General features: G+C 46.2%; 1 protein-coding gene across 1 annotated transcript in view; it reads right to left on the reverse strand.

Annotated features, from left to right (window-relative positions):
- The window catches only part of SND1 (staphylococcal nuclease and tudor domain containing 1), a 426,272-nt gene that overhangs the window by 85,831 nt on the left and 327,020 nt on the right, over positions 1-13,421 (reverse strand). Inside the window, exon 16 of the mRNA XM_040472057.1 lies at positions 10,018-10,127. Within this exon, the coding sequence (XP_040327991.1) occupies positions 10,018-10,127 (110 nt within the window). The remainder of the gene's footprint in view (positions 1-10,017; positions 10,128-13,421) is intronic.

Consider the following 13,421-nt stretch of genomic DNA (forward strand, 5'->3'; position numbering starts at 1 on the left):
TACGGGCCACTACTAGCTTAAATACATGGGACTGGAGTGTAAAGAGCACTGGAGAAGACTAACCTTTGTTCTTTGCTGATTCTAGTATGAATGCTGTTCCCAACACACATGCCTGTGACCTGCTTACCTCCCTACTCTTCATATCGTGGTTTATCCACACACGCTGAAGTTCTAATCCGAGATTTTAGCTAAACTCCGAGAGAAGAATTTTCATTCATGATAAAAATGATGACAAGCTGTTGTTAACCAAGTATTTACTATTCACCAGGGCACCAGTGTTGGGAATTTCACATGTATACATTATTTCTACAATCACCCTACAGAGAAGGTACCTTTGTTGTAGGTGAGGCAGCTGGGTTAGCAGGACTGTTGAACAACCCAAGGGGCACCATTCTGTTGAATTCTATTATGCACTGAGATTGCCCTGGATTTAGAGAAGCTAAGGATCATGTCCAAGGTCATTCAGTAAACGGTGAGGTTGGAACAAGAACGCAGGTCTGATTCTGCACATGTTACTGACAAGAGTTTTTAAGTGACCAGAAAAGGAAAGATGTCCTTAAATGTTCTGCATATGGGTCTAAGAATGAACTTATCTTTCCTGAGTAAGTGACACATGTTGTTTAGACCAGGTTAGGGTATCTACTGTTAATTCTTAAGCTTGTTCATAATCTTATTTCATGCACCACAGCATTTCCTAACAGACCATTGGTCACTTTCATTTTCAAAATCCATTTAAGTTCAGCTGACCAGAAACTGTCACAGGTGGAGTGGCAAGAGGGAAGTTCATCAATAAAGCCAGATTTGGAACACAGAAGATCTCGTCTAGTCCTTGGCAACAGACACAAGAGGTGGGCGTGCTAACGATAAGAAGAGGGCAGGGTTAAGGTTGGCTCATCCACTAGAACAGTCACCGCTGTGTCCTTGGAGGAGTCACACGTGAGACACCAGAGAGTTACTATTACCTGGAGAGCAAATGAAATGTACAATCTGCTTACTCCTTGCTCGCAGCTTTGACAGCCCAGCTATTGTATAGTAAGGGCTGTGTTCTAAAAAGATTATCAGTTGCATTATATAATTCCAAGGAGAAGATAGTAATGTTCAGGCAGTGGGTGTGTCTGAGAGCGGTTAGGACTGAAAAGGGAGACATGATGCCTGAAGATCCCCAAACATGCCAGCATGAAACCTCACATTCAAGTCCACGTGGGTGCTGGCCAATGTGTTGGGGTCCCATGTGAAGTTCTTCTGGAAACAGAGAGTGAGCAGGTCTGCATGAGGTCATCTTTAGTGTGGAAAGTAAATATGATCTGCTAGTCAGAAGACAGAATTATTTTCCAAATTAGGCTCCCAGAAGGAAATGGACAGACTTCATAAATAAGGGATTTCATCTGAAAAACAAAAATTTGGAGCTGTTCTTCTTCAGCCTTTGTTATTATACTAAGAATATTAGCTTCCTTTTTTTTCTTTTTTAAAGAGAACCCTTGCTAAAGCTCAAGAAGCAGTGAAAATTCAGGATGATTGAAGAGGTAAGACAAACCAGGAGTTATTACTAGGGGCATATGATACATCCAAATTAAAATAAATGGCACCCAGCTCTCCTAGCATAATCCACCTATGAGGAGTCCAGAAATCTCTTCCCTCCTGACAGAATTTTTCCATTTGTTCTGGGTCACAGGCTCTACATAGCTATACAGAAGGTAGACCAGGATGTGCCTGGCAATAGCTGTCATCCACAGGGATGGCTCATAAAGAATTTTATGTCAGATAGGCAGATAGTATTGAATACCATAGGTGGCAGGAGCTTAGCAAAGCTCGGTTTGAAGGATTTTCATGACCTTGTGTTTGTAATGATAATCTTGTAGCGAACCAATAAATATACTCTCCAGTGGCAATCAGTGCCCACTATACTCACTTCCAGGTTCAATTTAGATGAAGTTCAAAGTAAGTACTGGGGACCATTCTAGTGGAAAGATGTAAGAGGAAGTCATGTTTGAGCCTTTTACAAAATCTTTACTCTCAGAGTGATGGGGGTTAGAAGTAAAGTAAAGGTGCCTTGGCAATGACAAGGCACTTGCTTCTGGGGGAAACAGAGTCTGTCAGGTCTAAGGGCTATACTTCCTATTTCCTTTTACTGGTAAGAACAAATTGAACTGGCAGAGGAAACATCAAAATCTCTTAAGGAAGAGTATAGTAGTTAGTAAGGACCAATTCCCCGGGGAAAGGAAGAATCCCTCCACTGAAAAGGATTTTCTTCCCTGAGATGGAATTCTATCCTTGAGATGTTCCTACATGTCCCAAGGAGGCCAAATCTCTTGTGGCCCTAAATCTGACTCCATTTTGTTCTCTCCCCACTCCCAACAGCCAGGCTGGGATGTGAACACTGGTCTCGGGAGGGCAGTGAGGCCTGCAAACTTTGCCAGTCAGCCTGTATGACATAATTACAGGTAATAGGATCTTGGCCAAGCCAATGAAAAATTAGGCCCAGCAGCTATTTCAGAAGAATGGATGCAATTCTATGCTTGACTGGCTATGAAAGTTCTAAGCAGAAGAATAGGGAAACAGACAACAGCCCAGCTGAGCCAGCAGCTCTGCAGAGAGGAATCCCACCGGAGCCAGCACACTGCTGGCACCTATCAGCACATGCTGCTGAGCTAGCTTCGGAAGGCTACTGGTGACCGGCTACCCGACGGGTAGAAAAGCTGATAGGGGAGACCTAGCAGCCAGGGAAGGGAAAAACAGGGCAACGTGACAGGATCTCCCATTCTTCATTTTTCCCTCATCTCTTCTCATTGTGATGCCATTTTCATTTAGGGGCTGGAATGGGAATCGAGGGCTTTCCTTCTAGGGCTTTTAGAAATACCTGGCAACGGCCATGAGCCCAGAAATGAAGAGGCTGTAAGTGGGCAGGTAACAGCCTGGTATTCACATGGTGCTTACAGCATATCACTGAACAGGAATTTGTTGACTGGAACTTCAAAATAAACCCATCATCTCACTTAATAGTTTGATCCACAAAAGCAAAGGATGGGAGATATACAGGGAGGGGAAGAGACGAGTAGCCTCCTGGGAGAATGATACAGGGGCACTAATGACTTCAATTTGAACACTGGACGTTTTTCAAAACACTCACACATCATTATCTCATTACCTTTAAGTATCCTGGTGGGACTGCCAGGGAGACCAAGGAATGTCAGGGTCCCCTCATAAGCAGAGTCAGGCTTGGCAATGCACTTTTTCAATGAGAAGCTCCTGAATTAGCAGCTATGTGTCCAGCCTTAATACTCAAGGCTTCCTCCCTGACCCACAAATGGTGACCTTAAAGAGCTTTCCCAAAGAACTATAAAGGACAACATATATAATAGTTGACTTAATGAATCTATTAAGTATCTCTTGTACGCCAGGCAAAGTACAAAGAACACAAAGACAAAAGCATGGATCCTGTCCTTGAGAAGCTTAGAATCTAGTGTGGAGACTTAACACACAGGCAGATCCTTTCAACAACATCGGTCAGTGCAGGACAGATGTGTGCGCAGGATGCTGAGGAAGGGCATCTCAGCCAGTCTGGGAGACCAAGGCAAAGCTTCCCAGAGAAGGTTTATCTTGAAGGACAGGTAGGTACGAACAAGAAATCAAAGAAGGAGGATGGTTGATCTACAGGGTGGGGAGCTTGGGTCTATCCAAAGAATGTGAGAGATGAAACGGGAAGGTGTATACCGGGAACTGTGAGTACAGGAAGGTCAGTGAAATGAGTAGTGGTGAGACATGGAGCTGGGGAGGTATTCAAGGCTATATGTCAACTAAGGAAATGAGACTTTATCCCAGAGGCAGTGGGGAAGCATAGATTTATAAGTGAGGGACTTACTTAGATCTGTGTTTTAAGAGAGATTAGAAATAGGAATATGGATTATATATGATACAGCAGAAATGGAGCAAGATACACCAGAGAGGAATCATTATTTAAAAAAGGAAGGCCCGCAGAAGTCAAACAACAGATGACGCAGGATCAGGCAACCAAAAGCTGTAAAAACTGTGACAAGAAGAGAATAAATATTTTGGGAAGGTGTGGCCACAGCAAATCCCTCAGATCCCTCTGGAGTCTTGTGAGCATCCAGAATCAGACTCAGTGGTTCTTTACTGAAGATGAACTCTTAGTTTAACTGCTGGACCTTTAGGGAAGTCCTTCATAAATTAATTAGCTTCAGATATTTGAGGGTTGAGAAATGATATAATACTGCTAAAAGAATGACCACATTCTAACAGAAAAATTGGCAAAATCATGGGAAGAAAAAGCACCCGATTTGGAATGTAGACATTTGGGTGTTGGTATCTGCTCTACAACAAGCTCTGTGAATAGAGGCAGATCACTGTGCATGTCAGTTTCCTGAACTGGGAAACAGATAATATTTCTCATGTAGGTTTGCTTTGAGATTAAAATGAAACATTGCATGTGTAAGCACTTTTACACTAGAAAATACTATATAAATGGAAAACCTGATCATTATTAAGACAGGAGGTCGTTACTTGAGCCCTCTTCAGAGAAAATAGCCTTAAATGGAAAACAAACTGAAAGAACACTGGTGGGTGATGAACCATTAAGAGTGTGTGGGGAGGGAAAAGTAAAGCCTTAGCTTCCAACAGCCTTTAACACCTCACAGGGAAGAGAGCAGTTCAGAAAGGTGACCTTACTGCATTCCTTCTTCCCTGGGCAGTGGCATCATCTAGAATAGGGTGTCCTTTGCAAGTAAGTGAAACGTTGGTAGACAGCTGGCTCACCTTCCCAGCAGGTGACTAGTCGTGGCTCAGTGAGAGTTACTGGACCCAGGGAGAGTCTGTGAGCAGTGTTTCACTGGCCTTACCTGCACCAGGTGTCCTTCGCTCTTCTGGGTTTCCCCGTGGCTTGAACTATCCTTAGTGCTTTGATCCAGAGATCTAACTTTGCTACTGTTCCCCCTCCCGTGTGTCTCCTGGCCAGGAAGGGACCCGCACTGACAGACGGGAACAGGAAGGGTGTGAGCATATACCACAGCACTGTGAGGGAAATGTGCAGAAACAGTTTCAATCAACGGGAAACTGCTTAGACCAATTATTATCTTTCTCAGACAAGATGCAGCACATTTGGCACTAAAAACAAAAAAACAAGAAATCATTTTCCTTTTATTCTAAGTTTTCTCTCCCAGACGCACATCTCTCCATAAATACGCACCAATATTCACTGCCAAGTCCACATTCCTCTGAAATGTAAATACATGTTCTTCGGACAGCACCAGTTGCTTGTGAGGCTTTTGTGCATCTTTGTTTACAAAAAAGCAGGGGGGGGGGGTAGTGGGAGAGAGGGGATCTAGGACTACCCTGGCCACTGCAAGCTGCAGCAGGAGCTCCCCAGGGGGGCATCCTCCCTTTCAATGCCAGCAGGAAGAAGGGAAATAGGTCAGGGAATCAGCCAGTTTTCGGCTCAGGCTGTCCAGCATGAGGACATTTTCCAGGCAGCAGCAAAGGGTAATTTCTGAGATCTCAGGAGGACAAAGGGGTCACTGAGAAAGGTCTTGGAAATGATCACCAAACCTCTATACATCCCACATCCTGCCCCAGGGAAATGTACCTCTTATAGCCTGGAACCGTGAAGAGGGTTAACTTGTGGCACTGATCTCTTTTAATACCTCAGAGCCCCTTCTCTAAGAGCGCAGGTTTTCCTGACAGCGACCACGTTACTGTACAGGCAGCGGCTGGTCAGTGAGTGAATGCTGGCTAGCTGGCCTTCTGGCGAGGTGTGAAGAGATCCCAGATGACTATTTATTCACAGGAAGGGTCTCAAAGGGAAGACGAAGGCTTTGGATTGTGAGATCAGTGTTTTAGACAGGAATACCAAGGCAGGAAAGAACCACTTTCCTAGAACCACATGATACTTGGAGTGCAGAAACAGGAAATTGAAGCCAGTTATCTACCCATTCCCTAACGCTCTCTCTCACCACTACTTCTGGGAAGATGCTAGCGATGGGCACAATTCACCAGATCTTCCTGTCCTTGGCAGGGTGGCAGGGAATTGCCTGAAAGAGGCAGCTGTATGGGCGGGGGGGGGGGGGGGCCACAAAGGGTATCACCAGCTCATGCCATGCAGTGGGACACAGCCCTCATATAGATCACAGTCACAACTACAGCAAGGGACACGATGACCTCACGTTGGGTGGCCCAGAAGTAGCCCAGCCTCAAAGGCAGGGGATGTTGAGAGTAAATTGTCATTTTCAGGCTACAACAAACAACTCAGCATACTCTGTACAGCAAGGGTCAGCACACTTCTTGTGCTAAAAAGACAGATAAGTAAATATTTAAGATTTTGTGAGCTACGTGGCCTCTGTCGTAACTACTCAACTCTGCTGTTAAGAGTATGAGAGGAGCCACAGTGTGGCAATGTTTCAGTAAAACTTTATTCATGAAAACTGGCACTGGGCCGATTTTGCCCACCCCTGCTATATACTAACTGAGTCAGGCTGAGGAAGAACTGTTGAGCTACCTGGATTTCCTCTAAGTGTGACGTGCTTTCAGAGTCCCTTGGCTGCTTTGGCCACAAAAAGTCCAGTAACATGCTGGTAGAAACTGCTCTTCTTCTTGCCTGGGAGCAAGAATGTCAGAACACCCAGACCACTGACCTGGAACAGTCCTCCCAGACTCCTAGCTCAGGGGAAGGAACAAAAGACAATGGGAACCAATGGCTAAGGAGAAGGAGCACGGAGAAAAATGGGAAAAAAAAAAGAAGAAATACAATGAAAGGTGACCGGAAAGATAGGAAGATGGAGCTGAGTGGTGGCCAAGAATGTCAGTAGCTCTGTGCTAACTGGTGTCACCGTAAAACACACTAAAGGAAAGCACAGCCATCGGGTGTCCAGATAATGGGGGCCATCTGAAATGTAGAGAAGAGACTCGTGTGAGACTCTGGCAAGCTCCATATGAGGCTATGGGACAGAAAGACTACAACTCTCTCTTCCCCCCAAACGGAGAGGCACGTAGCAATTTGTGCTCTGGCCACCCAAAGCCAAGACAATGTATTTCATAAGCAGGGAGTCAGGCACCTGCACCTCAGCTCCCTGTCTGCTCCCTGGCAGGTGGGCTGACCTAGGGGCGTGCCCGTTATAGTCTCTCCCCCACTACACGTCCTTCTCCAGTCAGTTTACAGGTTTATGCATGTGAGTCTAACTTGACGGACATGCCGTTGTGGGGGCTGGGATGTGCTGTGAAATCATGAAATCTGTGTGTTTCTCCCTTCCTATTGGATTCTGCCAGTTTATAGTAACTGGGAAAACGAGGCAGAGGGTAGAGAGATCCCGGTCAAAACTAAGATAAGAAAAAGAAAAACATAAAGGGGAGGGATGGGGCAGGGTCAAGGACGATCACATCATCGCCAATACCTGATTACCTGACCAAGTCTGATTAACAAGGGGATTGGCACAAGGTACCAAAAGCCTGTCCAACCGCGGCCATCACAACAGCGGCTCGGCCCCTGAAGAGCACCTGGAGTGGAATGGGGTGCTGTGGAGGCTGCCCTGAAGGTAAGAGCTACGTGAGGTGAGAGGCTGTGAACGCACACTCAGGCATCCGTACAGCGGCACAGTGCTTCCTCCTTAGGGCGGGAGGGATCTCCGCATCCAGGAATGCCAATCCATCAGGCTTTCCTAGATCCAAGTGGGGTGGAAGGAAGAGGCAAAGAGACATGTGCCCAGGACAATGTATGGAATAAAAATACAGGTAAAAGCGACTTAGAACAAAACAAAAACCACTCTTCACTCCTACACTGTCAAGAAAACAGTTTACATGTATGATATGAAGGGAAATGCCCAGGGGGACAGGTTAAAACCGGTTCCTTTAGTTAAAACTTCAAGCTGTCCTGAGTTTAAGCCATACTCCTCTTCCCTCTGGAAAGACCTTTCAAAACAGTCAGGCCGGGCAATCATATAAGCAGCTAAGAAAACGCAGAAAGTTTCTTTATCAAGAGACTCCCGACTTAGGGCTCTGTAAAATTGGGGTGCTACAACCAAGAAAGCCACATAGCAAATCTGGATTAGACCAAGATCTGCAAACTTACACGCCAGGGGCATCAAAGAAGATGGGGGAAAATTTATCTTTTTTCAACAATCAAATACCAGCAAATGTACAGACAAAGGTAAGGTCACGACACTCAGAGAGTAAAAAAAGAGCTTTCGGCCCACTCACTCCACTTAGTGGCCAGTATTCTCTCTGACCCCTTGTGCTCTTTGGATGGCACCAGCGGGCCAGAAAATGGGATCAGAAGAAAAGTGGCTGGGGAAATGAGAGTTGAAAAAGAAAGGGAAAGAAACTTCAGGAGCCGTGAAACAACAGGGGAGGACCACGGTGACCAATGGGGAGGGCGACACAGAAATGTGGCGCAGCTAGGAAGTGACGAGGACGTTACTAACGAAAAGTCTCAGAGAACCCCACGAGGGCCTTTCCTCACTCCGTCCAAAGCACGACCACCGGATGTCTGTCGAGGCTACTTCTGTGATGACTTTAAGTCGCAGACCTTGGGTGGACCTGTTTGTCCCGTCACAGAGCTGCTCTGTAGGTCATTCCCCAAAGGTCCACACAGAGGAAATTCCAAAATATTTGCCCCGTCTACCTAATTACTGTGCTCCCAATTGCAACAGCTTCTGATAGACAACTGGACTATTTGGATTTTTAAAATACTTTTCCTGCAGGGGCTTATCTTTAACCGACAAGAATTCAAACTACACTGGGCAGTTACAAAATAGAAGGGGAGGGGGAAGGCACTCTGCATGAGGATTTCTTCTTCACAAACATGAATGCATCTCAGCACAAATAAACAGGGGTCAGTGTGAGACTGAGGAGGCATGAAGGGGTCCAGCACTCCTGCCCCCGCCCCACTGTACAGACGGCCAGCACAGCCTATGCAATGCCCAGGTTGTTGCAGTTCATTTTGGGAAATGGAACCCATCTATCTTGAACTAAGAATTCAGGATTCCTTTTGCCACCCCATTTTCTTTCACAAAATGGAAAGGTAAGTGCTAAAAAAAAAATCCCCAAGAGGTGGCAACCAAAAGCAAATAGTGTCGTTCAGCCAGAAGTCAAAGAGGTGGTTTTCTACAGGTCCGGGCAGTCCCACACAGCATCCTGGGCTAGCCTGCTCTCTTGTGCCTCTAGTACCCAATATACTCACTGGCGATTCAAATCAAAATGAGAAACATCCCCAAGCCCACACGTCTGATCTCAAGGATCTACAAAGCCCCACGAGCGGGCTAACCTCTAGGACCCCATAATCTTTTAGCTCTTGCATATCATGATATTGCATGAAAGCTAACGGGACCCTATGGGTTTGATTGTAAAAGAAATGAGGACAAAGGCAGATCTGAAATCCTCAGCCTGAGCCCAGCACACTCCCCCACTGTTCCTTTCTTGTGCCCACCTAGCAGGATGAATGACTGCAATACTCCTGGAAAGAAGATGTATCAGTTGACTATGACTTGATAAAAATTAGCAGGTAGATGGACACCGCAGCAGCTGAGAAGCCTAACTCCTGCCTGCAAGAGCCAGGCCAACGGGCAGAAACAGAAATACAATTAAATTAAGTCAGAAAACCCGCTACATAAAATGTAATTACTCAAAGATACAAATAAATGTTCAAAGAAAATTGGCCCCTGACAGGGTTAGTCAAGCTTCTAAATCCAGCTGGAGGCAGGCAGCGCGGGCTGATTCGCCAAGGAGCAGGGCTACAGAGCCGTAAGCCCTCTGCCTCAGGATGCTGCCTAGGCCGGCTTGGTGTTCAGCACACAATCCCAGGACACCGGTGGCAGGGGGCTGTCTGGGGGTGGCTGGCCAATGACGCAGGGCTCAAGGAAGCAGGATGTGGGCAGACACAGAATGGATGGTGGATGAGGAAGGCCGAGCACCAGAAAAATGTCAGACTCATCTCTGACGTGGCAGGAAAGCACGAGACCAAGGGAACCCCGTTTTCTCACCCCTCTTCACACAAGAAGCAACCGTAAGATGTCCCACCTCTCGCTGCAGCACCAGCTCCTTGGTGAAAAGTGTGGCTTCCTCACTGAAAGGCTCTCCCTCTTGCACCAAGCCTGGGAGGTTTCGGGCTCCTCTGGGGCATTCGATGCCTGTGTCAGGAGAAAAGGAGAATCTGTGATGAAAAGGGGCCTGGTCGGCCTAGTGTCCAGCAAGGATGGGACACCGCCCTGACACTTTCAACAGGGCAGGACTTAGATCAGAATGCCATCACATCAGAGATAAGTTGCTGTAGAGGGAAAACCCAACCATCACCAGGGCAGCGGTGATTAGAGGGGGCAGGGGAGGTGAGCTCCCGGTCATAGCATCTGAGAATCAGCAAGAGACCTGGGGAGTTCCAAATAAGACGTGTGGGGAGCACAGGCACACCCGGATGTGGGATGCACCCCCTTACAGTCCCAAGGTCTCACCGGCTTCACCATCGCTTATCTAAATGGCTCTCTCACCTAAATCATACTGCTATCCCCAGCTACTCTGCCTTCTGAGAGTCATTCCAGTGGACTCCTAGACGTTTTCTCTTTACTATCTGGCTTTCACGTCAAATTCACAAGTGTTAACGCGGTGTCATTTTTCTCTTCATAAGCTTCCCCTGCTGTCCTCTGGCTATATTCTGGACAATAGCACCATCAGTTTTTCATTCAGAATGAGTAACAGAAAAAACAGAATACTGATAAAGTATTAGGTGTCTGGAACCAGACAGACCTGGATTCACATCCTAATTCTATCAAGTATTCGCTTTGTGACCTTAGCCAAGCTGCTGAACCACTCAAAGCCTCAGTTGTTCTATTTGTAAAACTGGTAGAATAATGTATCTGCCTCACATGGTTGTTGTGTGAACTAGGACAGATTATGTATGTAAAAACATGACGTGGCACAACGCCTGGCCTATGGAGAAGTAGAATACATTTTAACTCTTATGGTTTTACCATTATTATTATTATTATTATTATTATTATTATTATTATTACTATTTATAGCAATCACCACGCTCATAACCTCAGCTGTCTTTCACTCCATACCTAGCCTATAAGATCCCTGAGGATCCCATTCTTCACACTTCTTTATATCCAAAGATGGTCTTTTATACAACACAGGTGCTCACTAACCAACTCAGATTGCCTTTTCTTTCTCTCTTTGATTCAGTCATTCATTTTGCAACAGTGATCATCAGTGTTAGATCACTGACAGTGGTCATCAGTGATAGACCATGAGATACGTCGCATTTAGATATCTGAGTTACTTACACAGTATTTCCAAAAAATTCGTACTGCAACTGTAATTGTGAGACAAAACGTTGAAGCAGGCTAGAGACACAATAAAAGGAAATGATCAAAATATGGGGGAGGATGCATCTATGCCCAGGTCTCTGAATCACTGCTGGTCTCTCCTGCTGCAATAAGGCAGAATTGGGAGGCGTTACCTCCCAAGGCATTTTCCAAATGGCCTTGGGTGCCGGTACAAGAGATTTGGCACAGGAGGCAAAGAAGCAAGGTGTCTAGGCAACTGCACACACTTGCCAGGAAGCCTTTGGGCAAAGGGGCCCCCACTGCTGGGACAGAACATGCGTCTCTTATGGACGAAGCCAGGTGGCGGCTCATGTTTCTGGCCACAGTACAGATTCAAGGTCATGAAGCTCAGAGGAAAGGGAATAGTTTATACCTCGGGTTTTCAGAAGCTCAAGAACAGAGCTTTCCCTCCAAGCCTTGAGGCCTCACAAAAGGAATACATCACATCAAAGGAAACACCAGAGAGGGAGAGCAGCAGAAGGATAGCAACTGCAGCAGGACAACGGCTTGGGCTGGTGGCCAGGCCATTCGCCCAGCTGTGCAAGGATGGGACAGGTGAAGGCCCCACCCGAGCATCCCATGGGTGAGATCTCTAGGGCTGCCTCGTTCTGGGCACTTCAGTGCCAGGCTGTGTGGGAGAAGTGGAACTGATTTTTGGTAAAAGAGACCAATAAACTTAGAGCCAAAGAGCCTGAGACGTAACCCAGAAGGGAGAGATGGGGCTAGAGTAAAACTGAATGAAAGTCAGCCCATGGTTTCTATAGCATCAACAGCCAAAATCACTTTTCATTTTCTATCTGCAAATTAAGCAAGAACAGAATTGTCAGAGAGAGAAATAAACAATTCTATTGAACTTTCTGGCCACAGACCCACAGATAAAGCTTTGCTGCAGAACAGGAATAATGCTAAAATACGTTTCCAGTATGCTTCTGACCCTTAGCAGCCATTTGGGTGGGGCTGAGCTGGGTGCTATTGGTGGGGTGGTTATGAACTGGGGACTGGAACCGGGAGGAGGCTGGGACACTTACTGGGTGGCAGGAATTGGGGGAAAGACTGCACGAAAAAGGCACAGAAGATTTCCTGGTCTCACTGTTTGAGCAGATGTACCTACTCTACTCTGATGTCACGACCTTGGTATTCAGAAATCTCAAGAAATCTAGAGATCCCAGTAGTCCTCTCTGAATTCTGGGAGACCACCAAGTGATTAAATCCAGAAAACAAGATGGCTTAACAAGCCTTCAAGTCGAGCAGAAATGGAGTCAAAATGTCTTTCAGGAGAGAGAGACCCTTGGGCCTGTGGTGACCAAAACTCAGCCACTCCAAGCAGATTCAGAGGCAAAGAAGGGCCTTTCTCATCTGTTCCCCCAGCTGTCAGCAGCCTGGCTCCATCCAGTTCTTCAAGAGGAAGAAGCAGAAGTAGGTGGTCTCTCTACACCTTGTTAGGTGGGGAAAAAGTAAACGCATCAATGCACATTAATTCCCATCGGGCAGGTAGGTAAAAGAAAGGAGGGAACAGAAAAGTTGCCTGAGAACAAGAGTATTATCTCTGCTTTTATCATTGATTTCCTTTTCTTCTGGGCGTTCTCCCACTTCTCTCTGACTGGTCTCCTCTGAAGTAACCCCTTCTCAGTCAAAACCCGTCTCAGCTCGGTCACATCTCAACTCAGGATGGACAGGGAGACATTGTATCTTAAAAACATATCCAATGGAAGTGGGCACCTAGGTATGAGAGCTAAGAGGAAAAGAGAGGTGTTAAATGAATATTTTACTGAGTACCTGCTATCTGTGAATAGACCTAAGGCCTGAAATCACTACAGCCTGAAAGCTACTAAGTGGTTATATGAACCCCGAACTGGCAGATGCTAAACTATCGAGACAAAGCCCAGTTCTGGAGTTCACTACCACTGTAACTAGAGAGCATTACAACCTGTCATGGAGACTAGGCAGGAGTCTGGGGCCTGGGGTCCTCCATTTCTTTCTTTCTTTGTTTTTTTTTTTTTTTTAATGTTTTTTAACGTTTATTCACTTTTGAGAGACAGAGAATGAACAGGGAAGGAAGGGGCAGAGAGAGGGAGACACAGAATCCGAAGCAGGCTCCAG

Source organism: Herpailurus yagouaroundi, unplaced genomic scaffold, assembly GCF_014898765.1.
Source record: "Herpailurus yagouaroundi ecotype Mexico unplaced genomic scaffold, PumYag 100, whole genome shotgun sequence".
NCBI classification, from domain to species: Eukaryota; Metazoa; Chordata; class Mammalia; order Carnivora; family Felidae; genus Herpailurus; species Herpailurus yagouaroundi.